Source organism: Ochotona princeps, chromosome X (assembly GCF_030435755.1).
Source record: "Ochotona princeps isolate mOchPri1 chromosome X, mOchPri1.hap1, whole genome shotgun sequence".
In the NCBI taxonomy this organism is placed as follows: domain Eukaryota; kingdom Metazoa; phylum Chordata; class Mammalia; order Lagomorpha; family Ochotonidae; genus Ochotona; species Ochotona princeps.
This window is the reverse complement of record NC_080865.1, coordinates 30,051,678-30,077,272: the sequence shown is the minus strand read 5'-3', so window position 1 is coordinate 30,077,272 and position 25,595 is coordinate 30,051,678. Positions and strand designations below refer to the sequence as shown.

At 34.6% G+C, this 25,595-nt stretch overlaps 1 protein-coding gene across 6 annotated transcripts in view; it reads left to right on the top strand.

Annotated features, from left to right (window-relative positions):
* The window catches only part of CNKSR2 (connector enhancer of kinase suppressor of Ras 2), a 250,800-nt gene that overhangs the window by 101,096 nt on the left and 124,109 nt on the right, over nucleotides 1–25,595 (top strand). For all 6 annotated transcript variants that reach the window (XM_058658816.1, XM_058658815.1, XM_058658814.1 and 3 more), the window contains exons 6-8: nucleotides 5,317–5,436; nucleotides 12,365–12,424; nucleotides 19,200–19,268. In XM_058658816.1, coding sequence (XP_058514799.1) covers nucleotides 5,317–5,436; nucleotides 12,365–12,424; nucleotides 19,200–19,268 — 249 coding nt within the window. The remainder of the gene's footprint in view (nucleotides 1–5,316; nucleotides 5,437–12,364; nucleotides 12,425–19,199; nucleotides 19,269–25,595) is intronic.

The window sequence follows — 25,595 nt, the reverse complement described above, 5'->3', positions numbered from 1 at the left end:
GGGGAGTCTTCAGTAGTATTCATTTTGCCTCTGTCTCTTCTTTTGCTCTTGGTCATTGTATTTCTGGTTAGCAGATTCTTCTCCTTGGGGCAGGTTTCTAAGCTCTGTCACCAACAGAGCTGCCATTTAATTTTATTGATTGTGGTTGGTAAATGATTTTTTGTTTGCAGCGACTTTCAGATCTGGGCTTTTATGTTATACTTCCACCATTATCTCTGTAAACCCAGCTCCTTCCTCTGCACTCTGCCCCTCCTGTGATGCTGTGCTGAGGATGCACCGTTGTCTGTACAGCCTTTCTCCCATTTGCAATTCTAGCAGTTCCCAGGATTAGGGAGACACCAGGTGTCCTTAATAACTGGATTGTTGGTGGTGCTGATCTTGCTGGATCCTGCTGGCTGTTAGGTCTGAGGACACATAGACCTAGTTTGAGTCATAAGATGCCAAAGTCGGTATTATTTTCGATGTGGGACCAGTGCAATGCACTGAGCTGGAAGTGAGTTTGCTCCCAGCTCAGTGCATGTGCAGTTCACTGTTGTCCCTCCAGTCTCAAAGTCTTTGCCAACCCATATAAAATGGCACCTGATGTGCCACTCATGGAGTTCTTGATCTGCTGGCTGTTAGGTCTGGGGTCTACCCAGACCTATTTTGACTGGAACCTGAAGGAAGCCATGTCGTCACAATTCACTGATCCTGAAATGGATCCACTGCATGCACAGTCCTGTCACGTAGCCTTTGCTTACCTACACAAGATGGCACCTAGTTCGACTCTACTGAGGGGTCTGGGCTATGAAATCCACCCTATTCCCACATTACCTGTTTGTAATTTGCTGCTCTGTCTCTGCTCCTGATCAAATCAGACAAACCAGCAGGACGAGCAGTTATTTGTCTGGGTTCACCTCCTGAGTTCCCAGTGAACTCCCCTTCCCACCTAGTTGCTGGTTGAGTTCCGGCCACCAGTGCAGTTCGGATCACCACTGGTTGAATGCTGCTGCAATGTATTGTCATTGCAGCAGCACCCCGTTGTCTCTGCTGCATTCCTGTATCCATCAGTCTCCAGGTATCCCTCTGCTGCTCATCTGTCCTCTCCTATTTTCTGGAATGTGCCCTCTGCTTCATGTTTCTCTGTTTAAACATGTCCTTACCCTATTGTGCTATCTTAATTCTCCTTAAACATGTTATGTAACATTCATCTAACACGGATAAGATTTTAAACAATACAAAATGATTTTGATCAAAACAAAAATTGAGACCTAAGGATTTAAATAGAGGTACACAATAGTGATTAAGAATTCAAGTCCTTCTGTTGAGTCACTGACCTTGTTCTTCAGCCTTGTTGTTTCATCTGTTTAGCTGCCTGTGATAATGAACTACTTCAGGAAGTTTATATAAGGATAAATGAGATAGTGAGTTGGAAGTATTTAGCATTATGCTAGACATATGGCAGGTGCTCTACCTATTATATCAATTGATAATGATATTGGGTTATAAATTATTTTTCTTGCTATATTATAGGTTTTGATCCTATAGTAATACATTTATATAGTAACAAATCATACTATGTTTTAAGATAACAATGCAAACACCTCACATGATTTCACTGAATGAAAAAGACTGGCCAAATTTGCTTTTTACCACAGTATTATTGTGAAAGAACTTCCCTGGAACGTTTGCAGGATGCTTAATGTGAGTTACCTGCAGTGGCTTGATGTATGATGCAGCAATGAGTATAGAATTAGCATATACAGCAAAGCTATTTTATACCATTTCCAATGGCATGTTTAGTTAAGTGCCCAAATGCTACAATGAAAGGTTCCAGTACATTATCTCTAAAGCAGGCAGCAAAGTTATAATGAAGTTTCTTTTCTAATTATTTCTGTTTTTTCTCAAGATCTTTAATCTGTTAAATCCTGATAGCTTTTCTGGTAAAGTCAATGTTTTGTTCACCTTTTATATTCCCAGCAGCAACCACCACATAGCAGGCATTTGGCAAATATAATTACTCCAAAATAGTCTGAAAACATGCTTTACAACTTAATGTGGTGGATTTAGTTGGTATTTTCTTTGTACCAAAATATCTATTGTCTAGAATTTTGCCTTTCTTCCTTCTGCTTCACTTTGAAATTCTACAATATTTGAATCAGTGGGCCACTATTGCTCACTACTGTGTGTTGGATGAGACCATGAATTTTGTCATTTATGCACCTCAAGCCATGTATATACATCACTTACTTCCTGATTTATTTATACATTGAACACTTTTGACATATTCTTCAATTGTAGGAACCACAAAAGATTCATTTTAACATATTGATATTTGTAACCTTTATATTAACATGCTTTCCAAGAATCCTGTATAAATACCCTTTAGAATTCATTATGTGATCTCTTACATTGAGATACAGAGAAATTGAGAATGAAAACTTGGCCAACTAGAAAATAGAAGATTTAAAGTATCTTTCTTCCTATCAAATATAAAAATTTAAAATGCAACCAGTTTTTTATATGTGCTGTCATTTGTGCTATCCTTTATGACTGCTTATGAATATTTTCAAGAAAGTAAAGCACCCATACACACAGAAAATGGGTTCCCAAGAGAAGCTACATATTTTGTTAGGCCCAGAACAAGGTGTAAATACCAAGCCACTTGTTCAAAAACAATTAGGAATTCCAAGGTAGCAGCAGCAACAGCAGGCTATAAAACACAGTGTAGGTCCTTTTGTGACTGTACAGGTCATATTCATAAAAAATGGACCTATTGGGTTTCCTATTTTGGGAAAGTGGTCTTCCTGTTGGTACGTTGCATAGAGGCTCTTGAGGACAAAAACCTTCATCATGTAAGAAAATGTCGAGATGCTAACATCAAAGAAAGAAAAGATATATGAAATCCCCATCATGACAGTTTAGCTGGATTGGCCATTGTGACTATTGATCATCGTAAGATGATTAGTAAGGTTATGAAATTAAGAATAATTAAGTAACTCGTCCCATGAGGAAGGCCTGAACCCACTGAAGGTAGAGAACACAATAGGAGAAAAGTAAACATTTATTTAGTGTTTTGGGGTAGGAGTTATATTGGACTCATTAATACACTATCATGTTATTTCATTTTATCCCTGAGCAAACAGCTTCAAGGATACAGAATAGCATAATTACAGACACAAAAGGTGTTGGCAATGTGGTAATTTCCCACAAATGTCTTCAGGTGAAGCCTTTGTTCTTTCCATGAGTAATGGTATTGTATGGCTATTATGTGTCTTTGAGGGGATGATAACCACAAGTAAAAGCATGGCCTTGAGAAGCAGATGTGGAAAGCACAAATGTGATGACAGAAAGTTTAGTCTAGCAATGTCTGTGAGTAAGAGAAGCTTAGATCTGCAAAGACTGAGGTCATGGAACAAGGACAATTCAGTAAATAGAGACTATCCTGACCAGGTAAAGGAAACTGTCTCCCTTAAAGTATACCAATGCAGTGATCACAGAACATGTTGGTGATAGCAGGTAACGTCTTGATTGTTGCAGAATAATAACTCCCCCTAAAGTAGAGGTTAAAAACTTCTTAAAGAATAAAAGGTAGGTTTCAGTATGTACAATGTACTTCTGTGAAGCATTGGAAGGCCAGCATATTTCTTTTTTTTTTTTTAAAGATTTATTTTTATTACAAAGTCAGATATACAGAGAGAGGAAGAGAGACAGAGAGGAAGATCTTCCGTCCGATGATTCACTCCCCAAGTGAGCCGCAACGGGCGATGCTGCGCCGATCCGATGCTGGGAGCCTGGAACCTCTTCCGGGTCTCCCACGCAGGTGCAGGGTCCCAAATCCTTGGGCCGTCCTCGACTGCTTTCCCAGGCCACAAGCAGGGAGCTGGATGGGAAGTGGAGCTGCCGGGATTAGAACCAGTGCCCATATGGGATCCCGTGGCGTTCAAGGCGAGGACTTTAGCCGCTAGGCCAAGCCGCCGGGCCCAGGCCAGCATATTTCAAGGCAACTCTGTGCTGAGTTTCTATCCTACTTTCTTCAAGATATTGCTATGTCCAACTATTAACCATATCTTTAAGGATATAAAGTATATTTTAAATCTATCATTTTCTATAAGAATGAATGGGCTTAGTTGACTAAAGCACTAGATTTCTGTCCTTAGTCAAGCTATTTTTTAACTCATTTCCTCTTCACATTTAACTCACACTAATTGATTGCCTTTAATGTTCTATATTCTCTCTGCCTGGTATAGATAGCTGGCGTTAGGACGAAGAGAAGAAAACAGATGAGTTGAGCATAGTTTATGCTTCATAGGGGTTCAGAATAAGATATCTGTCATACAGTTTCATATTGTTCATAGAATGCTACAAAAGCAAGACCAAGGAAGTACCAAAATTTGTCTGTAAGAGATAGGAAAATATAATTTGAAGGGAAAAGTCTAGACAGATACATAGGAAGAGTTCACTAAGTAACTGTAGAAGATTTATCTTTCTGGACAATGGTCAATTTTTTTCTTAACTTTCCTATTCCTTAAAGGCATAAACATTTTTTTCATATTAATTCAGTTCAACTTGATGACTCTCAAGAGATTCTCAAATTAGTAAGATTGTTCAGAGACAATCATTTTAGGTATGATAAAAGAAATATGAGTAGCACATAATGAAACTTTAATGAGTATTCTACCATACAAGGATAGTCCAAAAGGGTTTGTCAAAAATGAAATTAAAAGATGGATTTATTTAGGTTCAAATACATTTGAAAATTCATGCATTTGTTTTTCAAAGCATGCAATTTTTTGCTAAACTTTTTAAAGACTATGTACTTATAGCCATAAATATAATTCACTTTTGCTGTGTGAATGTGTTCATTCTTTTATCTGAAAATAATTTTGCACAAATTTTTTAAGACTTGTTTATTTGAAAAACTGGCCAATAGAACAATCTTCCATCTTCTGATTTATTCCCGAAATGGCCACAACAGCCATGTCTAGGCCAGTAGGAAGTTGGGTGCCAAGAACTCAGCCAGATCTCCAGCATGAGTGGCAGAGACCCAAGTCTTTGAGCCATCTGCTGCTACCTTTTCAGGAGCATTAGCAGGAAGTTGGATCTGAAGTGGAGTACTTGGGACTTGAACTAGTACTCAAATATGGGATGCTAGCATTCCATGTAGTAACATAACCCACTGTGCCATAATGCCAAACTGTTTATACAGATTTTGCAGAATAGAATGCCAGGTTATTTTACATTTGTAAAAACGTGCAGCAAGCGATGGTTTGTATTTTACTTATAGCATGTGTTTATAACTGCTTTTCTTTCTTTCTTTTTTTTGTTTGTTTCCAGTGTAAAACTCTTTCTGGAGTTTGTGACCATATCATATCCCTGTCATCAGATCCTCTGGTTTCACAGTCTGCTCACCTGGAAGTGATTCAGCTTGCAAACATCAAACCAAGTGAAGGGCTGGTAAGAGCTACTATATTTATTAAAAGTACCATCCATCAGCAGACAGCTGTCCAAATACGGAAATGTATGCATTTCAGCAGACACTGAGCATTTTGGTGGTTTTCTCCTAGAAGAGTTAAGGCAGTAAAAGTCTGTCATGGTAAGAAATTATGAATGCCAATGAAGGAAAATTGAAAATGTTGATTTCTGACTTATCCTGTTTAATTTGATAAGTTAATAATTGTTTTGCTTTGAATGTATTGCTTAACAGTTTTATGGGATGAACCAGATCAGAGTCCCTGGGTTAAATACTTCTAATTTCTGATGCCAGCTTCCTGCTATTGTGGTCATTGAGTGACAATAATGATGGTTCAGCTCACTAGGATCCTACCACCTATGTGGGAAGCCTGGATTGACTTCCCAGCTTGGAACTCTTGCAGGCATTTGGGGAGTGAACTTTGAGCTGGAGAATGGAAATAAGCTGTTTCTTTTCTCGTTCTCTCTCTCTCCTACCCTTGGCGCCAAATAACCACATGTTTTTTAAAGAATTTTACGATAAACACCCACAGTGTTAACTGCATGAAAGTAGGTGTTTTGTTGTTTTACATTACTCTGTTCTGGTTTAAATAGATCTTCCTTCCCCTGCAGTGGGTAAGCTAAATAAAAATGATATTGATTGTAACTCATGGTTTTTAGGTGAATATTGGCAATGCTGAACTAACATCTATTCGATGTATTTTTATTACATAATAATGAAGATAACCATCTTTTATAATCTGTTCACCTGATTATAAAGTATATTGGCTCTGTTTTTAACACAAGGGAGAGTTGGTTTTTTGGTTTTTTTTTTTTTTTTTAAGAAAACCCTGTAGAAAGAAATTATGTAAAACTGACATTTGATGAGAGACCAAAAAAAAAAAAAAAAAAAAAGACAAGAAACTGCATAGAGAACATCATACTTACTACACCAGTACATGTTGCTAGCTTTTTGCAATTAGTGATATTTTGGGAAATAGGAATATTGGAAACTAGCATTAGTAATTGAATTCAGTTAATATATTTTAAAAATCTAAAAACAGATTTGACTTTTTATGTGACTTTACTTTTTCTCAATATATATAAACGACTTTTGAAGGCAAACCCTTCATTCCACACCAATGATTTTTCAGTTTCAGACAAACTATTCTGTACAATGTGACTTTTCTCCTGCTATTTATTAAATTACTACTGCATATTCATAGTTCCTCATGCTTTTGTGGCTTTTTTGTGTACTTTTTTGAAAATGATTATATCATATATAGTAAGAGGGTTACATGTCATCGTTATAACTTGTCAGTGACTTTACTTTTTAGCACTTCTAACATTTATAATCTTATTGAAAATAATATTTATGATTTTAAAATCTTGCTACATTAGTCCCCCCCTTTTCTATGGTTTTACTTTCTACAGTGATACTAACCATGATCAAGAAGAATCTAATAATATTAAATGGAAAATTCCAGAAAGAAGTAATTCATAAGTTTTAAATTACATGCCATCTTGAGTACCCTAATGAAATCTCATGCTGTCCCATGATCTTCTACCCAGAACACAAGTCATTGCTTTGCCTAACACATTCCTGCTGTGTGTGTAATGTTACTTGCCCGTTAGTAACTTAGCAGCTATCTCTGTATTTACAGTAATTGTGATATCATAGGGCTTATGTTGAAGAAACCTTTATTTTAGTTAGTAAACACAGAAGCAATGGTGCTGACAATTTACATAGGCCAGAGAAGAAATATGGTGCTTCCTTTAGATAAAAAAAATGAAAGGGCAGTAAGAGACTTCACGCATACAACATTCATACAACTTTTATTATACCATATTATTGTAATTGTTATTTTTGTCACTTATTATTAATATCTTCTTTGCCTGGTTTCTAAGTTGAACTTTATAATAGACATGTATATATAGAAAAAATAATACTATATGTAGGGTTTGGTACTATCTGTGGTTTCAGGCATCCACTGGATATAGGAGAATACTGTATTAATTTTGATTGCCTGTCTTATTCTTTTTAAAAACTCTGCAACCTATTAGATCAAAGATTTTTTTCCTTTCTGCATCTCCTCTTTTAGTAATTATGAAGAAAAGAAAGTTGTCTAAACATGGCATATCAAGTAGAAAATTGAGAACTAATACTATGTAATATTAAAGCAGAAATCCTAATGGCTAGATATAAGTCACCTAAGTAAAATACAATTATGAAAGTGATCTTGGTAAAGGAAGTAAATTTAACTTCTTTGGTATTAATCATCTCATAAGTAGCATATGGGAGAATGGGAGTAGATCATTCCTAAACCTCCTGGCATTATAATACTGTTGTTCTTAAGATGGTATTATTCTGAGAAAACATACTGATTCATACCCAATGTAGATCCAGTCATGAACTAACCATGACAAGTGAATCTAGGTAATGCTAATAAATCAACTTTATGTAATCTTGATTTTTCTATGAATATATAATTTTGGACAGATTTTTTTTTTTTATTTAAAGGATGTGGAGCTGAGTCTGTTATTTGAAACACTCATGAGTTTAAAATGCTAAGAACAAGATTTACTTCCATAGTCTGGGAGAACTATAAGAAAAGAAAGAAATTGATTCTATCATTTGCCAGGTATTTTTCTTACAACTCTGTAGAGTAGGTATTGATTTTCTAATTTTACAAGTGAGAAAATGGAATTACAGATCTTTTCCAACTTGCTCTATATCAGATAGATAGTAAACAAGGTTTGAGTCAAAATAATTCTACTTGAAGTGTATGTGAGCAAAGCTTTTTCCATTTTCCCAAATTCAAATTTGGAATTGTTAAACTAAGGTGTGAGAAATGTAGGAAAATAATGTTGAAAATGAAACTACAGAGGGAAATTCACCTATGTAAAGTATAATTGAAAAAAAAACTTCATGGAGTCAGTATTTCAAAGGTAGGGTAAGAAAAAACTAAAATGTTGAATTAATATATTGAGTTAAGTATAAAATTGTTTCTTGTTGTTCATGCCAAAGGGGAAAACACTAGAGTTTGAGTGGGCTATTTGAATGAGCTATTTAAAATTTAATCACTTTAAGCTTAGTTACATTTGAAATAAATGTGAGGGTCCACTCTCAGATGGTTATTTTTAATTTTTATACAAAGTTTTAGGCTCATATATAATGTATATGGGTTACAGTGTACTAAGCATGTATGTATATTGGAAACTGATCGTACCAAAAAACCAGCCTTTCATTGCATTGGTTTTTCTCTGTTTGGAACCCAGTGGGTCGTCTGGTTCAGTTTTTAACCCAAATCTGATGCATTGTCATAAATGATAGGCACCCCTACTATACTGTAGAACATCAAGAACCATTAACTTTACCCAACTTCATTTTGATTCCCAATACCAATTTTCTCCCATGCCTTTTACCTCTAGTTTCGTTTGTTGTAACGAATGATGAGAACATGCTTCGTTATGATCAAACTGTATGAAACTTATTTTTAAAATGTTTTTCAACAGTAATTAGCAGAAAATTAAAAGAAAGAAACTGAGGGTTGTTGGAACAAATCAATACTCGATCAAGAGTCGAGAGGTGGGTTAAATAGAGGGGAAGGACAGAACATCTTTGAAGGAAAGCCTTTTGGCTTCAGAGAGCTCTTTTCCTATTTTCTACTTGGACTCTCTCCTAAAATGCTTTATGATACCAACTTGATTGTGAGGTTGCTTTGGGTTTAGTTGATTAACTAACATTTGGAGACAAGAATGAAGCAAATGTCATTTTAGCAAGCCAAACAGAAGAAAGGGAGCTATTCATGTCAGCTCTAGACTTAGTTGTTTAAAAAGGAAAAAAAAGAGAGCGAGAGGGATGAAGGTTATGATAAAATAGAAGACTGTATTTGTCTCAGTTTCCAAAAAAATGCTTGTGAATTACATGCCTTCCTGCCATTTGACCATTTCTAACAGATGAAGAACTAATCATGTGTTTCTATACATTCCTCATTACATGGGAGATGATTCGTTTGAAAATCATCCATAAAACTGATTTCTTCCCTTTTAATGGTGCCTAGAGGATTTAAGAGGAATGACAAAGACAGTTATAAGCAAATTATTAAGGACAGAAATGAAAATGTTACATAAAATAAAATGTGTTCGTTCTTATGGAATACTACATACAAATATGAGGCTAGTTTAAAAAGATTGTGAGAAAATGGAATTAAAAGTTTATTCGGTGCAAAACATTTTGAAATACATGCAATTTTTGTTTTTTAAAGATTTATTTATTTTATTGGAAAGGCAGATTTACAGAGAGAAGGAGAGACAGAAAAAAAAGTCTTCTGTCCATTGTTTCACTTCCCAAGTGAGTGGCCAGAACTGAGCTGACCCAAAGCCAGGAACCTCTTCTAGGTCTACCAAATGAGTGCAGGGTCCCAAGGCTTTGGGCCATTCTCTACTGCTTTCCCAGGGTACAGGTAGGGAGCTGGATGGGAAATAGGCAGTAGGGCACAAGCTAGCGCTCCTGTGGGATCCCAGGTGTACATGGTGAGGATTTAGCCAGTTGACCATTGTGCCAGGCTCCCATGTAAAGTTTTTTTTTTTTTTTCACAGTACACAGTTTCATAAAAGATCTGGAGACTCCTTGTGTTACTTCCCCAGTTGTTGCATTTGTATGATTTTTTATTATCCCGGTATCTATAGTACCTTTTCTGTGCAGTTTTACAACAATTACTTCGTTTTAAATTTTTGCTTAAAGCTGTGTGCTAATACATTAGATTCTAAGAGTTATAGAAAATTCATGATAATTACATAAGAATCCATAAGAATTCTCATATAAATGTGTATTAATGCAGTGAATAGATTCTATATAGTTCTTAGATACAACTCTAGGAATATAATGATACTTGTCATTTCTTATAATGCTACTTATGGTTATAATATTAACCATTTGTGTAATCATTTAAAACCTTTAATTCATAAGTAGTGCTGCAATGTTGAAAAATATAGAAAGAAATATAATCAACTTCTGTTTACAACTGTAGGAAAGGTGTGATTAAAATAAATTTGTAAAATATTAAGTCCAGATATTTTTAGCTATATTTTTCTACTACGTATGTGCTCATCTAGAGTACATGTTCAAGGGTGTTTGACTTCAGTATACAGAGATGCCAACTAGTATGTTCCAAGTAGAAAAATTAATTAATTAACCTCTCCTAACTTTTAAGAAATCCATAAATCATGAACCTTGTGATTCAGAGTAGACACTGAAGTGAGACTACCCAGTCTTGAAATCTGGCTTCACCCGCCTGTCACAGGCTCCTTGTCCTCTCTGTATCAGTTTCAACCTGTTGTGATATAATGTAAAATATTCTAAACAGTCCCTGACTTATCATAACAAATGAATGTTAGTGATAACAGACAATAGTGGAAAATTATTTTATATGTTCAAGCGATATGTATTCTTTATTTCACAGTTTTTTTCTATTTCTCATAATACTATGTGAAAAATAAAAATAAACTGTAGTAATTGATCTCTTACAAATATATTTCAGGTTTCTTTATTAACTTGATATAGTCTTATTTTTCACTGGGGGGAAATATTTGTGAGGATACTGTCCTCTTATGTGTTTTATAATAGAATTTAAGTTCTGTTAAAAAAAATGAGATAAGTGTTAACTGGAAAGTAAGTAGGTATTTATAACTGTCAGTAGTGAAGAAGCTTGAATATTACCATGAACCTATAATGATAAATTACTGGCAAATTTGCTAAGTTGTTTCTGTTTGCAGTTTTAATGATAATTTGTTTCACAAAAGTGATGAAGTTTCACTTAAGAAACCAAAGTTCACATATAAATTGTCATCTGTTAAAATTGTATCCATTCCATTTTGCTTTACAATCCCAGACTCAGCCATTATTGGAACTGATAATATTTTGGACATATAACATCACTAAAATAACTATTTGGAATTAAATCCAACTAGCCTTCACTGTTACTTTATCTTTTGTGTAAAATGAAATCAGATATATATTCAAGTATTTAAGTATTTAATGTAAAGATATTCTTACGGTAATTGTCTTCTTTCCAACTGTTATATGTATGCTTTTTCTGCATTGATACTGTTGGTTATTGTCAAAGATGTTTTAGACTTGAAGCTAATTAAAATTCTTAAAAAGTCAATATTGTGAAATTAATCACATTTTTTTCTTTCTTCTTAAATTTTCTAGTATTTAAAATATGGATCCTTTATTCCGATGTTATTTCTTTAAAATTCTATTGTGATCCAAAATTTAAAGTTTCATTTGCCAAAATTTGCTGCTATAATTGGTACAATTTCAGGTTTTCCCAGATAACTTTTAAAGTTTTATGAGGCTTTTCCTAAAATAGTCTTATTTAAATATAAGACCTACTTTGTCCTCTTTTTTGGGGGAAAGAAATTGCCACATATTGCCCTTTATTTATGACTATAGAGATAACTGGGTGTAATTTTTAAATTCTATTAATAAGAACTGAAGATAGAGATATAGGATATTACTAAATAGAAAACAGTCTGTACTAATAGTATTTAATTGCTCTGCTGGTTTTAGTTTTAGGTGAAGTGTCTCTGTAGTATCTTAATTTTTATTATATCATGCGTCAAATGTAAGTTGTTTTCCCCTATAAGTATTTTGCAACACTGGTAAAATACAGAGTTTGTGGCTTCTGGGATATGTTCTCAGTTTAAAGTATTTATTTAAATTGAATGCAAGCTTCTTTGGATAAACTTTCGAAACTAGAACATTCAAATTGTAACTTCTTAGCAATTTAAAGACAGAATTATTAAATCATGGATTCATTCCTGGGGCATATGGCAATTTTAATTTGATAGAGGTTATAATGAGGTTATAATGTACTTGAAAATATTCCAGTTGGTTCACTTTTTTCTGATGCTGTCTTTCTCTTAGGGTATGTATATCAAATCAACGTATGATGGCCTCCATGTAATTACTGGCACCACAGAAAACGTAAGTATTGCAACATTTCAAAGTTTGATGTGTGATTTTTCCCCACTTATTAGTAATAACTTAAACATCTTACATGACTGAGGTTGACATCTTACCATATGAGCAGATGAAAGATATATCCGAAAAGATACACTAAATTTTTATGTGCTGTTTTAATCAGAATTCCAATCATTTTATTTAGTTTAGAATGACTAGTTACTTATTTTCTGTTCACAGCCAAATATTTGTCTTTGTTTAGTGTCTTCTGCTTCAGGACAACTTATTGTGGTATCTGAAAGAATCCAACTGTCAGATTATTTCAAGAGGTTTAATGTTACTCAACTCATGGGAGAAATCAGTCTTTCTCAATACTTGCAGTATAATTGATCTAACTTAAGTAGAAGTGCACCATGGTATGGCTGAGTAGTTTTCACATCAAGGTGCCTGGATAAGCCATGTAACTCTCCTTTGAGAAATTTGTTCCTGTGCAAATTCTCAAACTCTGCCCTAGTCCTAGTGAATCAAAAATTCTAGGAACCAGTCTGTTTCTTAGTAAAAGATTCTCTTTTTTTATATTATCATTTTATGATACAGTTCCATAGGCTACTGGCATTTCCCTTATCCCCTCTCCAATCCTCTCCCCCCACCTAGTTCCTCTATATCATTACTAAAGTATAGTTCTTCATGCACAGTCATATGTCCATCATTGCGGGCATGGACAATGGCAGAGAGTCCAGCATCCTATTGTCAAGATATAGTGAACAGTGTCATTGTAAGTCCATCTTTGTCTGGAAGTAGAAATGTATACTACATTGTATCCTCAATCTGGATGTTAGTTTCCATTTCACAGCTACTGTACATCCCCTCAAATGAAAAACCGTAATACAAAATCAACAATACAAAGAAAAGAGGAAATTTACAACACCCTGAAGTTAAATGACATGTTACTAGATATGACAGTCTCCATTACACAGCTACTATACATCCCCTTAAATGAAGAGCCACAAAACAAAATCAACATCAGGGAGAAAAAAGAAATTAACAACACTATGAAGTTAAATAACATTCTGCTAAATGCCTAACGTGTAGCTGAAGAAATGAAAATCAAGAACCTTCTTGCAGAAAATTATACTACTGTGTGATCTACGAGTCATTGAATGATTTAATCAGAAGAAAGTATTTTGAAGAGAGGAAACTAACAGAAAACAACAAAACCCATGCAATATAGTTTCCGCTGATTTTTGTTGGTGAAGTGTGTCTCTTCTAGACAACAAATAGATGTTTTGTTTTTTAATCCAGTCTGCTAATCTATGATGTTTGTTTGAGCTTAAGCCATTTACATTCAGGGTTAATATGTATGGATGGTACTTTGGTCCTGTCATTTTAGGAATGGGTTATTCATTGGTTTAGTCTTCTGTTGTCATTTTACTGGGATGTTCTTCCCATTTGCCTTTGGTTTTGGTAGGTGCTATTCCTCTTCTCTGTCAAGAGAACATCTTGAAGTAGCATTTGTAGGGCAGGGTTGGAAGAGGCAAATTCTTGTAACTTTTCTTTACTGTGGAAGAATTTTCTTTCATTTTCAAAGACAAAAGAAAGCTTTGCTGGATATGTTCTCCTAGGCCGACAATTTTTTTTCTTTTCGAATCTGGACTATGTCACTCTGTTCTCTTCTTGCCTGTAGAGTTTCCTGTGAGAGATCTCCTGTGAGTTTAATTGGCATCCCTTTATAGGTCAATTGATTTTTTTCACGTGCACATTTAAGGATCTTTTCTTTATGTTCAATTGAAGACAGCTTAATGATCATGTGTCTTGGTGAAGATCACTTTTGATCAAGGCTGTTGGGAGTTCTGTGCCCCTCCTGGATCTTGTTTCCCAATTCTTTCTCTAGATGAGGGAAATTTTCCTTTATTATTTCATTAAATACATTTGCAAACTCAGCTTCTCTTTCTGCACCTTCTGGGACTCCCATAACTCTTAATATTTGGCCTCTTAATAGTGTCTTTCAATTCTTGAATACTTTTTTTTTTGGCCTGATCCAGCTCTGCTTCCAGCTTTTTGTTTGCTTCCCCCTGATGACAGGAAATATCTTCCAATTCTGAGATTCTTTCTTCTGCTTGCTTCATTCTATTTTGGAGACTCTCCATTGTACTTTTAATTTGCTCTACTGTGTTCTTGATTTCTGATATTTCAGCCTTGATTTGCTTTATTGCTTCCTTAAATTCTTTGAACTCTTGTATGTGCTTCTCATTTTTGATCAGAAGCTTTAAAATGAGTTTTATGAATTCTGTGTGCCCCATTTTCTCGATGTCTTCTTCAGTTAACTCTGAGGTTGGCATAGGGTTTTGCTCCTTTGCAGGGGAGTTTTCAGTAATATTCATTGTGCCTTTGTCTCTTCTTTTGCCCTTGATCATCGTACTTCTGGTTATCAGAGTCTTCTCCTTGGGGCAGGTTTCTAAGCTGTGTCACCCACAGGTCTACAATGAAATTTCAGGTGTCCTATATAAGTAGGTTGTTGGTGGCGCTGATCTTGTCGGAACCTGTTAGACGTTAGGTGTTGGTGCCACACGAACCTATTTTGACCCATACAATGCCACAGTCGGTATTATTTTCCTGTGGGACCAGTCCAATCCACGGAGCTCAGTGAGTTCTCGCGAGCTCAGCACATGCACAGTTCACTGTTGTCCCCTGCAGTCCTAAAGCTATTGCCACAGTGTACAAAATGGTGCCTGATGTACCACTACTAGAATTCTTGATATCCTGGCCGTCAGGTCTTAGGGCTACCCTGACCTGTCTTGGGTGGAATGCCACGTTGCTGCAGTTCACTGAGTCAGAAATGAGTTCACTCCCAGCTCAGCATATGCTCAGTTCTTTCCCTTGCCATTGGCTCCTTACGCAAAATGGTGCCCAGTTCAGCTCTAGGGGGCTGACTGGGCTGTGTAATCCACCCTGTTCTCACACTGCCCATCTGGGATCTGCTGCTCTGTCTCTGCTCCTGGTCAAATCAAATGGACCAGCAGGATGGACAGTTCTTTGTCTGGGTTTACCTCCCAAGCTCCCAGTTAAAGTCCCTTCCCACCTGGTTGCTGGTAGTGTTCTGGCTGCTGGTGGAGTTCAGATCGCTGTTTGCTGAATGCTGCTGGATTATCAGCCACTGCAACACCACACCATTGTGTCTGCTGCTTTCCTGTGTCGGTCAGTCTCCAGGTACCCCTCTGCTGTTGTTTTGTCCTCTCCTATTTCCTGGAATGTGTCCTCTCTGCTTCATCCTGATTAAATGTTTTTCCGTCCGTTTAAATGTGTCCTTACCCTGTTCCGCCATCTTGATTCTCCAAAGAGATTCTCTTTTAACAGCTGTTTCTGAGGCTTGTTCAGGCTTGAGAATCATAAGCGGTGGCTCAAAAGTCCCTAGGCATATAGTCCTACAACCAGTTCTGCAGCTTAATGGCAGTATAATTGTTACTAGTCCCTCTGACAGGACAATTCCATAGCTAGAGTTGGAAGCTACAACTCCCACAAGCCCTGTAATCCTATCCATCCACTTGTGAATCAAATGACCCCTTCTGGAGAATGCACCTCCCCTATTAGCTGACCACTCCCCTTCCCAAGCTCAAAAGAAGCCTGGCAAATGAACAGAGTGTCTCTCTTTCCAATGAGGTAGAATGTAAAGTAGAAGCGCCTCTGTCACATTTTCTCTTCCTGGCCCACACTATCCAATTGTGTCTGATTTCCTTACCTGGTAAATAAACTTTATCACCTTGTATATTGTATATGTGCCTTATTAGAATGCATTAAAATATAAGGGTAGAAGAAAAAAGGGGGGACTCATTCATAATTGGCAGCAATGTCTAGCACCTTCTTCAGAACAAAAAGGACATCCAAAGGTGTGACTTGTGGCTTCCTTCTCCCATCCTGACGATAAACTGAAAACTCAGGCACCATCTCTTGGACAGTAACTCAGATATGGGGTTAATAGGGCTATGTCTCCTTGCTTTTGTCATGACAGCAACGCTAAGTGATGTGAACTGATATTCTGATTTTGTCCCTTTATTTTCCCTCAAGGGGACTAAGGCACAAAGCTAGGGAGAATGTGCCCTAGGAAGTGTAAAAACTGGGAGAAGCAAGATTTTACATTTCCAAAAGTAACTTCACCAGGGACCAGAGTCCATGCTGCCTATTAGCCCATCTGACTCCTCACATTTGGCCAGACCAAAGCCCAGAGCCAGAAAACCAATCCAGCATTCCCAATTCGGGTACTTTAACCAGCACCACTGCCTCTTAAGCTGAAGTTGGATATGGAGTCAAAACCAACACCCGGGCACTCCAGTATGGGATGTGACTGTCTCAAGTTTTACCGTTACTACCTTGTCAAATGCCATTTCTGCTCAATCAAATTGATAAGTGTATAATAAAAAGATTGTTGGAATAAATCAGATTAAACCATTTATTAGTTTATCTTTTGTTTTTTTTCTTGAAATGTTTTTGCTGTTACTGGTACCGTAGTCATTCATGATTAGATCTATTTTCAATCTTAGTAGATTGTTTCACTAAAGTTGGTGAGTTATTGGATAAAAAAAAAAACATTAGGATCCTTTTCAATGCTAAAAATATATTGTTGCAGTGTGCTAGAGAGATCACACCAGACAAGTCTAGGTTGTATTAAGGAGTCTTAGTCAAGCTTGGTGATGTCAGGGCCCACTAGAAATGAGCAAATGACAAGTCCACATGACAATCTAATATAAATCAAAACCCTGAGAGGAACAAATGGTCATCACCATGAAGTCCATCTGTGAGACTAAACACCTATGTTCCAGCTTCCCCAAAAATACAAATTATCCTAAGAGACATGCAGTAAACAACCTGGACACACTTAGAAAGCTGTAAACATTCACCTTTTCCTGGCTTCTCTGTCCACATTCCATTACTACTAAGCCTCACCTCTTCTGGGATTCTTGAAAGTAAAAATTAGAAACACAGTATCTTAGCATTAGCACCTCTACTGTGCTGCCCAACTGATGGACAAAATATGAGGAATACAGACACACAGGGGCCATGCTCAGGGGCTACCTGTCCTCAGAGGCTGTTCGTGGGAAGCCAGAGAGCAAGCAGGTGCTGGCGTGGCCAAAAACCTCCTCCCTATCATGGGCCTTTATGGGGGCTTGCAAGGGGGGTGGTTATGCAACAGTGCAACACCACCCTTTCTCAGGTTCCAGGTGATGACAGATGAGCCTCATTTGACTCACAGGTGGGCATGATGGATTACTTGGGTCTAGGAGGATGACTTCCAAGCTCATGAACCTGACCTAACTGCCTAAGACCAGAACACTATAATTTATCTAACTTATTCTCTGTTTTATTGTGCCAGTACAAAAAGTTGTTTGTTTCTTTGTGTACTGTCATCTTTTTTATATTTTCCTAAAGCCATTGATTTGCTATTTTTCTTCTATGCTTTTCTTTAGAAATCTGTTGTGGACTAGTTAGCACTGGGACAGACTACAGTTACAGCTGTATTAAATAATGATTTACATTCTTCAGGATTATTACATAGCACTGACCTTATTTGGCAGGATGACTACCTCCAGTAGCTACTGTGGAGTAAAAACATTGTTTTCTTGTTATGTTAGTAAGTTCACATCTTAGCTAGATCTGTCTGTCCCCTTAACGATGCACTTATGTTATTGCTTCGATAATTAGAACATGAAATACTACTTTTAACATGAGTACTGGACAATGGCGAATAATTTCTTGTGACTTTTCAAACTGTGTTGCTTAAAGATTCATTTGTTTTTAAAGTAATTAGAAATTGGAAGTGAATAAAAATAAACTCACTTTTAAAATAATCCTGTACCTGAGTCTTAAGAGTAGCATTTTACTTTTTAGATTCTCCCATCATATTTTTAACTATCAATTAATGCTAGTGATATCACTTCATTTATTTCATAAATAACATTTTTTTGTAAAAGCACATTTTCTATATATTCACAACTTCAAAAGCATAATGTTGTATTAAAATGCTTAAAAATATAGCTGATCAATGATCAGTAGTCACAGGAGAAAAATAATGAATAATATTTTGAATTCATTTCCTGTGAATAATCTCATTTTGTTCTACTAAACACTTCTTAAAACTAGTGAACTTTTGATTTCCAGGTTGTTCTGGATTTTTTGTCTTCTTGTGAGAAAAGAAAAATGTGGTGGAATCGCTGTATCCTATAGAAGTGTTGGCATTTTTTTTCACTCAGTGTGATTTTTTTTGAAGGTGTATTACACTGTATGAAACATCAGACGTCACATGTTTTGATAACTAAAGAATGTTATATGATGCGATTTTGAGCTAATTGTTGCCCATAGTTTGAATTGTTTTTCTACTTTATTCAAAATTGGCAATATTACTGGAGAAGTACATTAGCAATTTAATTGTTAGGCCTGAAAGCTTTATGCACATATGTGAAGATACTGATTTACTAACATGAATGTGAATTATTTAGATTATTATAAAGGGTCAAAATAAAAATGATCATGTTTTGAAATATATTTTTGAAGCACTTTTCTGTTAGAACATAGAATAATTGCTCTCCAGTAAACTCAGAAGTATGTTATTCCTTCATAACATAAATACCTATTATCTTTAAATTCTAGTTCCGTTTTTAGCTACTCTCAGAATATAAGTAGTATATTCAACATTAAAAACCATTTATAATTTTAAGTCTAATTTAGGGAGATGACTTTTGATAGTATTTAATGACTAAAGATGCCTGATTAAAATCTATTTTTATCATTTCTTTTATATTGAATTCAGTCACCTGCAGATCGGTGTAAGAAAATCCATGCTGGTGATGAAGTGATTCAAGTTAATCATCAGACTGTGGTATGTATAATTAACTTAAGAGTCAGTGGGAGGAACTTATTTAAAAATTTGCTAAAACCTTAAAAAAATCTCAATTAAATGAAATGTTTGTGCACAAAATAAATTTAACAGCTTTTTAAAAAATATATTCTTTTTCATTATTTATTGAAATATAAATCATGGCTTTAACAGAACATGGGGAAATATCAGTGTTGGTTAAGTTTTGATGTTATTTGTGTATGGACAGAACAGCATAACAGTGTGTATTACATGATCTGAGAAAGCAGTTTTGAATAGAAATTAAAGTAACGATGCCTATTGACTTCCTGGAATAACTTTTAGGAATTTCATAAATTATTTCATTACCTAGTAGGTATGTTTTCAATCGCATACATTCATTTCTCTATTAACATTGTTCATTACTGTCTGGTGGAATTTTTTGTTTATTTTTTAAATTCTGAATTAAATCTGTTCTTCCCAATAGAGGACTGCAGTTTTAGTTTTAAAACTATTATACTTAAATACATTTCTAAAACTTTCTGAACTCATGAGTATCACAAATCCCTTTACACAGGAGTGAAGGACAATACATTCTGTGCCGTTGGTAGATTTTCAAGGACTTGTTTGTCTATTTAACCTTACATTTAGAAAATGAAAATGATATACTTTTCATTTGGACTGGTTTTTTTTTAATATCTCAATTGCTCACCTGGTTCCCCTCACTCTCTGCCAAACTGTGGTGCCTAAAAAAAAAGGAATTAAAATAATATGATTGGCAATAATCCTCATTTGAAACAAATGTGGGTTTTTTTTGAAAATAAATCTATTTGTAGCTAATTCTACAGTGAACAAGTATTTTCTGTTAAGACCATTTAATTTAATTTGCTTTTGCATGCCCTGGTTAAAGAAGAAAATTGTGAAAAGATTTTTTTTTCTAAATGATTCTGATCTGAAGGCAAATGCCATTTCAGTTTGTTTTGAAATACACAGACATTTGTGACAGTTTACCGAGTCTCCCAAACACTGAAAATTAAAGTCATGATGTTTCTTCAATGAGCCCATTGTGTAAATAAAGTGAAAGATGATGAAATTTTAAAGAATATGCATATATAGTTGGCCCCTGATAATAGTGCTGGTAATGGACAATTCCACAGTATGGCAGTTTTGATGATTTTCTGTTCTCATTAGTGGAAATTGCACAAAGTGATTGTCCTGACTTAAATTTCTTGTCCAAAAGCATAAGAATTTAGGCACTGGAATAATGAACCTGTTTCAGTAGATGAGCAGCTTTTCCCCATTCTAAGTTTGTACTGCCTTCCTCTGCAATATAATCTTAACACATATAACATCTGTTGACTAATTTATCTGTGCATTTCCAGTGAGTCAGTTCTAAGAAGATAGAGATTAGTGTCTAATGAAAAATAAAATTGTTTAAAGGATACATTTTCTGGAACAGAATTTTGACTTTTATAAAATGAATGTGAGAGATTTTAAAATGCTATATACTAATAATAAAACTTGTATCAATTGCTGGCATTTGAAAACTTGGAAAATGTAAACACATCTTCTCATCACAAGGATAGTTTTAAATATTGAAAGCTAAAGATTCATGGTTGGAAAAATTTGTTAATTTTTTGCTCTGAAATTGTATGTCATAGTATTTAAGCAGCCATTTTTGCTTTTATAATGACAGAAACCATAGTTAACTTATATTCCATTCTTACAGTGTGCCAAGTATATCTCACGTATTTTACATATTTGATTTCATTTAACTCCTTGAAATAATCCGGCAGAGAAGGCACATGTGGAGATCAAGACTCAGAATGATTACCTAACTCACCCTGAACTCAGAGCTCTCTTACTCCAAGAAATATGCTCTGATTTTATGATTCTCCCTCTCCAAACTTAAATTATGAAATCAGCAAACAAGAAGGCAGCGGTCTTAACTAAGCACATGAATCTCTGGAGATTCCTTGTGGTGAGAGATTAAGTGGGACCAAGGTTAAAATTAAGCAGAAAAGAAGTTGAGCATTTACATAAATAGGGAGTGAATCAGCCTACTTTAAAACACGGTTTGAAATTTTATTTTGCTCCTTGTTTTCCTTCCCAAATATAAGACATATAAAACACCTGTCACAAATGCTGGGCATACATTAGGAGCTCAGTTAACTTTCTTACCCTCTGTTTTAGCTCCTACAACAATTGGACCAGCTAGAATCCTGAAACTAGCCCAACAAAATTATTTTGGATTATAAGAGAGACAGGAAATTATGTTGAATTTCATGAAAGTAGCCCTGTTTAAAAACATAATCCATTGCCATGTTTACTTCTTACTGTTTAAGTGACATGATTAAATCAACACACTCTGCACTCTTTATTTTTCTTGTTGTCTTTATAATGCTTTTAACTTCTTAGTAGACAATATAGAGTTATGATGAACTGAAAGTTATTGAGGCTTTGTTGCTGTGAGAGGATTCACAGATAGAAAAATAATTTAATGTCTGCAAATATTCCTTCTGTTTTTACATTCATTACTGTGTATATTAAGGGCTGATTTTAATAAAATAGTAAACTTGATTAAAATGTGAGATAATAAATATCAATATTAATTCTCCAATCCATTAATCTACCAGTATGGTGAAATATTTGTAATTTTTTTCAATACCAATTTAGAATAGTGAAGAGCCCATTGTTAAATCTGTATAGCTTGATACTAACTCATTCAGTAATTTTTCTGTAATTTTAAAAACTTCCTGATATTATAGCTAGTAATATATAATATAAAACATAATTGGTCTTCAAAAAACAATTTGAAAATTTTCCCTTAGAGTCCAAAAAAGCTCAGTGTTTCACAGATGAGTTCAAATACTTTTTTTTGTCAAATTGCTAGCCTGGTGTACCTTCAAGATGTCCAATTAGATGTTTATGTTATTTTTTAACATATATTGTGTGAAATGAAACTGAAAATTTTATGTCTTTTTTCATGTTGCTATATTCTTTGTTATAAGTGGCTTTTAAGCTTTTCAAATCAGCATACCTCTGTGGCGGAAAAACTATGGCTGCCAGGTAGGAAGAAGAAAAAAATCAGGAACAAGCAAGCAAAGCAGACTGAGTGCTATTGCATGTCTTCCCCACCAGTGAAGATCCAAGGCTGCTGGAATCTCCCATGGTTTTTGCCACTTCATCTGCCACTACGTCCTTATCTCTGGGAGATACTTCAGCATAGTTTGAACCAGCAACCCTGCCTTCAATATTCACTTTTAACTTGTTTTTTAGCTATAGAGACTTTACAATTATTAAAAATATTTTAGCACATTCCTAATTAATATATTAAATTTAATGTTAATAACTATTTTGGGTGGGTAAGTGTCCTTAAGATTCTATCCATACTATATGGATATATACTATATATAGTATGGATAGAATCTTAATATTAAGAATCTTAATCTTATGTATAATACATATATGCATATATATTATAATATATATGACAGATAATATATACAGTGTATATATACTGTATATAATATACACATATATACTGCATATGTATATTGTATATAATATATATCATATATACATATATACTATATAGTATATAACATGCATATATTATTATGTATGTATATAATATATACTATTATATATGTATATTATATATATTTAGAGATATCATTGCAATGAATAGCATACATGATGGTTGATAATCACATTGGGAAAATTTTTATTTTGTATAAATATTAAAAAATACTGTTATTTTGAAAGATCTTCTGAAACCTGATGACTTACATTGTGGCAAGAAATTGTTCAGTAGATGTCACTATAAAGGATACTGGAATTGAAAATAATTAAATAGGGGTGCTCATGAAGAAGATAGATTGTAGTAAGAAATCAGGGGATATGAAGCACTGAATGTAAGAAATGGATGACAGAGAACATAAGCTAGTGGTTTTTGTTGCCACAAAAATGGTAAACGTTGAGCAAGACTTCTGATAGCAGAGAGGGTGGGAGGAAGGGAACCTGCTGAAGGACTCTTGAGTCAAATGGAAACTTCATTCAAACTTCATGTATATGTCTCCATTATTTTCTCTTGTTCTAGCTCTGCTCTCTCATTTCTGATTCTATCTTCACCTTCTTACTCCTTCAACCTGAGAACAACAGGAGAGTATTGTTTAAAGGGGAAGCCAAGATGAACAGAATGGATGAAAAGTGGTGTCACCTTTTGAAGTTCTTGCCTTCTTTTCTCATTGTACAACTGCTTTCCTGGATATCAGGAGAGAAGAATGATTCCTTGAATGGAATCAATACCATGATATTGTCTTAATAACAGATATGCTTCTCTCTGGCTCATTTTTAATTTGCTAAGTTGTTACTTTTGTTTTTAGTTTTCCTCCTAATACAATTTTCTTCTTTCCTTTGCCATTCTCATCTCTTCTCTCTTGACTATTTCTCCTCCATTCTTCACCTTGTTTGAATCTTTATTCCTATTCTGCTATCCTTATTCAAATGAAAAAAATATATATATATGCGTCTTGTAATTCCTTCTGCCAAAAGGTTAAAAACTAGGACCTTAGATGGCGCTAGTTCTGAGGTACACCAATTCCTAGTTCTGTAAGTACCCAGTGCTGCTGGAATTCAGAGGTTAATTATATTAGCATTGTGTTTAACATATTCCCTTGTGTTTCTGATAAATAGACTAAATTAACTATGTTAAATTTTTAAAACTTGGTATTGTAAGCAGATCAAATGGATTAAACCATTTTGGATGGGGAGAATTACGAAGAAGTTTTTATAAAATGGAAACAATGCATCATAGATTTAAGTTACTCAGTAATATTTTATCTCAGACTCTACCTATGTAGCAGATAGTTTATGAGAAGCTCATAGCCTTCTTATTTTACTTTGAACTTTGAATTTTAATTTGTGGCTTTGCTGGGAATTTGTAGAAACTGGTTCAAGTGCCACATGTTGACACAAATTGTATTTCATGTTTTGCCTAGAAAAAAACATTTCTGTGTCACATAATGTTGTATTTCTTTATTTTTCTGTTATCAAACTAAAATTTATTTTCTTAAGTCTGAACATAAAGCAGATAAGTCATAGGAAGCCTCAGTAATGGGTAATTTCCTATTAACCAAATTATCTTCTTTACAGATTTTTACATACTGATTTATTCCTTCCTTATTTGTGACATTCTTACTAGCTTCATGAGGAAAATAGTAATTTTTAAAATTGTTACTCTAATTTCTTGTTATTATTAACAAGTATCAGTCAGTGTCAATACACAGTAGATATAATCTAGTTATTTTAGATGACGGGTTTTTAAAAAGTCTTCCTGTAAGTGGTTATTTTGTGTGTTTAAAATGTATCTCTTACCTGAAATCCTTATCATATTCTGGCATGTTAACTTAATAAGTATGTGTCTTAAGTATAACTTACTCATGCGATTTGCGTATCAGTATTTATTACCTCAGTCCTTTTACATATTCTCACCAAAAAAGGAACAGTCTGTCAATAACAATTGCCTAATCTATTTACTATCAGTAGTACTCCTGAGCAATTAGCAGATAACATTAAACAGCCTGATAACCAGTTATTAGAGAGCAATGTATAATCGGAAATTCAGGAAATAGTAATATTAATCTTAAATTTTTTAGATTATTTAGCCCTAGGATTGCAGTACAGGTTTTATCCACGATAGTAATATTCTGGTCAGCATGGTAGCTTACACTGTAAGTAATATCAACACTCATTACTGTTATATTTCCTTTCACACCATCCCAACTACATTTTATTACTCTACTACTGGATATTTAAAAGATTTGTTTTTATTTGGGTCAGATGGCATATTGAATCTGCTCTGGCCCCATTTGAACCTTACGTTGAGTTAGCTTTTTGTCTTAAATTGCTGAAATTTTGGTAAAATTTTTGCTAAAGATAACTTCTTCAGTAAGAGTATTCATAGCCATTATGGAAATTCTTACATGAAAAACATGAGTAAATATTTAGAATTCTGTTTGGATATATTTATGTACATACAGACATGCATGCATACATACATAAGCCTTGGTTCTATGTTTTAATAAATATAGATGCATATTGCAATATTTACTAATGTTTTCAAATGAGGATATTTTTGTTTAATGCCTACAAGTAAATGGTTATTCATAGCAAATTGTACATTTCTAAGCACGTTAATTTTTGAGTACTGTGATCTGCTTTTTGTTTTACCATTTGAGTTCCTAAGTTAAACATCAGTTTTTACAAATATAAATATTTTCTCAGAATTGCTTTGTAGTAGGAGCTTTAGATTTTTATGTGGTGATGCTTTTAGTTTATTCTTTCTGT